A 4,593-nucleotide genomic window follows, 5' to 3' on the forward strand; every position below is an offset into this window, starting at 1 on the left:
CATTAGCTAAATTAGCAGTGGCGAGCCGTGAGCTTTATACCTAGGCCCTCTGACCCCCACCAATTCCCTCGAAAAAAAAAAGAGTTATTACGTCACAGCGTATACTTCAGCGGAATATCAAAACAACGGCCCAGGGTGCAAAACGCATCAATGACAGCGACCCTCTACCACACAAAACAACACCTGTGAACCCAATTTGTGTTCTTTGACATTGAAAATGATATTGCATTGTGTTTGTTACTTTCGTTGCAGTTGTATGTCTTAAGTGTAATTTGGCATGCTTTTATTTTGAAGGCGAGTTCACGCTGTTGACAGGAAGTTGTTGTTGCTATGGAAACAAGAAAAGTTTCACAGCGGGCGGAACTTGTCATAAAGTCTGCGATAATAAAACCCACCCATTTAGAGGGAAGATATGATTGGTCAATTGTACTGTCATTTGACATTACTCTCTCGTTCAGTTACTATAGCGGGCCCTCTGTGAATCGCAGAGAGGGCCAGACGAGCTTCTTTCATGTAACCCTTCACATTCAACAGAGACTGAACAGGCAGATTCGAAGGATTTATTTCTTTGGAAATGTTATTTTAAATACAATTAAATCAAGTTTTTTTTCGGTAAAACTAATGAAAAATATAACAAAAATAATATTAAAAAAATATATATTTAAATGTTTTAAATGTTTTAAAACATTATTTTTTAGAATATCTTAGGCCCTCACAGAGGGCCTAGAGGGCCCTGACGGCTCGCCACTGTAAATTAGCACACATTAAACTAGCTTCAGACCAAAAGTTACACACTTCAAACATTCTGCACTTGAATAACTCACAGACAAATAGTCTCCGAGGCTCAAGCATCACAGACACGAACACAGTTTACATGACGTCTCTGCTCCATGTGTTGATCTCCATCTGTTGATCTCCGTGCTCCGTTTACAAAGATCCTCACAAAGCAGCAAGCGCTCACTCTGACAAGCCCCCAGCAAACCAACAAAACCAAGGAGCGCTCACTCTGAGCCAAAAAACATGTCCCAACTCTATAAACATAGAAATAGGCAGCACACTCCCCGCTTGAGATAATAACATTATATCACGACAAATACAATTGAACTTGAAAGGGAATGTCCACTGAAAACAACATATTAAGAGTTCTTTCTCTAAGACTCTGCAAGAAGGACAACAATTTCTGTTACAGGCCTAAGCAACACCTTGGCTGTCCCGTCCTTCACAATCCGCACTTCTACTTTGCGGACCCTCTTGTCACTGCTTGGAAAAGTCTTAACAACCAATCCCATTGGCCATTCGTTCCTATGGACTTGACTGTCTTTGAGAAGGATGACGTCTCCTTCTTTGACGTTCGGCTTGTCTTGCGTCCACTTCCTGCGGCTCTGCAGAGTAGACAGATACTCTCCTTTCCATCTCTTCCAAAAGGTGTCGGCAAGGCACTGAACTTGCTTCCATTGCTTTCCGAGCAACTGGGCTGTATCGAAGTTTCCAGGAGTTGCTGAAACTGCACTCATTTTCTGAGTCAGGAGCATTGAGGGGGTTAGAACTGCAGGCATATCTGGGTCAGTAGACACAGACACAAGGGGTCTTGCGTTGATGATCGCCATCACCTCTGCCATGAAAGTGCTCAAAACCTCATGTGTAAGACGTACTGGTCCCGTCTGAAGCAACATTGCATCCAGAATGGGCCTGGCTACTCCGATGAGCCGCTCCCAGGAACCACCCATGTGGGAGGCATGAGGGGGGTTGAAAACCCAAGAGCATCCTTTCTCCTGGAGGTACTTCCTGATTAATGTGTCGTCTGTGTTAATCCTTAACTCTTTTGAAGCCCCGACGAAGTTAGTCCCTCTGTCAGAGCGCAGGAGCTTTGCTGGACCACGAACAGAGAAAAATCTTCTTAAGGCATTGATAAAACTGTCTGTTGACATGGATTCAATCAGTTCAATATGCACCGCTCTGGTAGACATGCATGTGAAGAGCAAAGCCCAGCGTTTGCTGTCTGCAGCCCCTCCTTTTGTGCGTCGTGTCATGACCAACCACGGCCCAAAAACATCCAGTCCAACATTGGTGAACGGAGGTTCGGGTGTTAGTCTGTCAGCTGGCAGATCCGCCATCTTCTGATCTTCCAACCTTCCTTGTGGATGACAGAAGATACCAGATGTTTACTCCCAACTATCCAGTATCCAGCTCCTCGAATAGCTCCTTCTGTAAAGTGTCGCCCTTGGTGAGCTACTTTTTCATGGAAGTATCTGACAAGCAGTGTGGCGATGTGATGATTGCGTGGAATGATCAGAGGGTGTTTTTCTTCTTCTGACAGCTCAGCCAATGAAAGACGACCTCCAACACGAAGAAGACCATCTTTATCCACAAATGGATTGAGCTTCTCAAGTGTGTTTTGCTTGGACCAAGTCTGTCCGTCTTCAAGACATTTGAATTCCTCTTTGAAGGCCTTGTGCTGGACAGAGCGGATGATCAAAACCTTGGCTTGTGAGAGTTCACTTATGCTGATTGTTTCTCCGAAACATTCCCATCCTTTCTTTCTTGCTTCGTCAGCCTTGCTTTTGAAGGAAGCGGCAACATGAATGAGTCTGGCTAGGATCTGACAGAGCTTTTGCCAGCTTGAGCATCGCTCAAAGTGTTGAGAGCTCAACATGAACTCTGATGCCCCAGAATGCCAGCGTTTCATCTACGCAGACGACCTCTGCATCACCACCCAACAAGCAGACCTCCAGAAGATTGAGCCTGTCCTTGAAAGTGCCCTCCAAGAAATGTCAAGCTACTACAATAACAACCACCTGAAACCCAACCCATCAAAAACCCAACTATGCAGCTTCCACCTGAGGAACCGAGACGCTAAAAAAGAACTGAGCGTCACCTGGGATGTCCACAAACTGTCCAACCACACGCATCCCATGTATCTTGGTGTTACACTGGATAGGACACTCTCCTTCAAGAAACACCTGGAAAACACCAAAGCCAAGATCAACACCCGCAACAACATCCTGCGCAAACTAGTGAACTCCAAGTGGGGCGCAGATCCACCAACAATCCGTGCAACTGCCATGGCCCTGTGTTTCTCTACAGCAGAGTATGCCTGTTCAAGCTGGAGCCGATCACGTCACACCAAACTGGTCGATACAGCCTTGAATGACACCTGCCGCATCATCACGGGATGCGTTAAGACAACACCTGTCCCGTGCCTCTATGCACTAGCCGGCATCTCTCCCCCACACATCAGACGACTGGGTATCGCTCAAGATGAACGGAGAACACAGGAGACAGACATCAGACACCCCTTGCATGGCCATGTAGCACCCCCACGCAGGCTCCGATCCAGAGCCAGTTTTGTGCAGACAGTCCTGCCCCTCCAGACAACCAAACAAGCAGCAAGGACCAACATCTGGGAAGATGAATGGCAAAGACATGACACACGAGCTCTTGAATGGCTGGACAGAGGAATCAAACCAACGGAAAGCCTTGCTAGTGGCCACGACCTTGGCTGGACAACCTGGAAGTCACTCAATAGACTGCGTGTGGAACAGGGGAGGTGCAAAGCACTGATGAAAGTGTGGAACTACACCACAGAAGACACGTGCAGCTGTGGATCAGTGCAGACAATGTCCCACTTACTGGAATGTGCCGATGCCCCCCGGTGCAGTCCAGAAGACCTGGCAGAACCTACCCCATCAGCTGTGGCCTGTGCCGATACTGGCAGAACGACATTTGAGATTGCTACGGACTCGAAGAAGAAGATGAACTCTGATACCTTGGTTGCCAGTGTAGACACTTCAGGACGTATCTCGTTGTCATCTTTGGACCTGACGAACACCGAACACCCGAGATTGTCTGTAATCGCAGTGCAATCTGTGTTCTGCTTACATGCAGGGAAGGTGAGACTAGGATGCTGTGTCATGCCACTGAAGTGTTCTTTAACATGAATACTGTTTGGACATGGACTGAGATAAGATGTGCGACCGTTATGCAATATGCTGGTCTTGTAGACATTGACCTCTGATGGTTTGTGAGCTATCCCCAAGCATACTTCTCCCACAATGACCCAGCCTAGGTCTAGCCGTTGTGCGTAAGGTGCATTGTGCGGTCCATTGATTTGCTCACGTACTTTGTGCACCCTTAGGATGTCTCTCCCTAAGAGCAGAAGGATAGGAGCATTTTGATCTACTGGATAAATCTTGTTAGCAACTGGCTGTAGGTGTGGGTGATGTAGTGCAATCTCTGGAGAGGGAATTTCTGCTCTTTCATCTGGCACCATGTCACACTCAATTAAGGGTGGTAAGGGAAGCTGTACTTTCCCCTCCACAGACTCAATGACAAAATGAACGGCTCTCCTACCTGAAGTCTCTGACTTCCCAGAACAGGTGTTCAGGGTGTATGGAGTGGAGTTACCTTTAACTTCAAAGAGGTTGAAGAACTCTGTCTTGGCTAGTGACTTGTTACTTTGTTCGTCCAACACTGCATACATCTTCATTGCCTTCTCCTTTTCCCCTGCAGGATATGCTTTCACCAAGATGATTTTGGAACATGAGCGTGAGCTATAACCCTCCCCACAAACCTCCGTACACTTTGAGGTCACTG

At 46.9% G+C, this 4,593-nt stretch overlaps 1 protein-coding gene across 1 annotated transcript; it reads right to left on the reverse strand.

Moving 5' to 3' along the window:
- Positions 1-887: 887 nt before the first annotated feature.
- Positions 888-2,114, reverse strand: LOC117497393. Its single transcript, XM_034149371.1, has one exon. The coding sequence runs from the start codon at positions 2,112-2,114 to the stop codon at positions 1,152-1,154; it is 963 nt and encodes a 320-aa protein (XP_034005262.1). The 3' UTR covers positions 888-1,151.
- Between the last annotated feature and the right edge of the window lie 2,479 nt (positions 2,115-4,593).

Source organism: Trematomus bernacchii, unplaced genomic scaffold (genome assembly GCF_902827165.1).
Source record: "Trematomus bernacchii unplaced genomic scaffold, fTreBer1.1, whole genome shotgun sequence".
NCBI lineage: Eukaryota > Metazoa > Chordata > Actinopteri > Perciformes > Nototheniidae > Trematomus > Trematomus bernacchii.

Excerpts from the sequence above, each read along its gene's own strand:
- LOC117497393 (XM_034149371.1), bottom strand. The coding sequence starts at position 2,114 with ATGGCGGATCTGCCAGCTGACAGACTAACACCCGAACCTCCGTTCACC.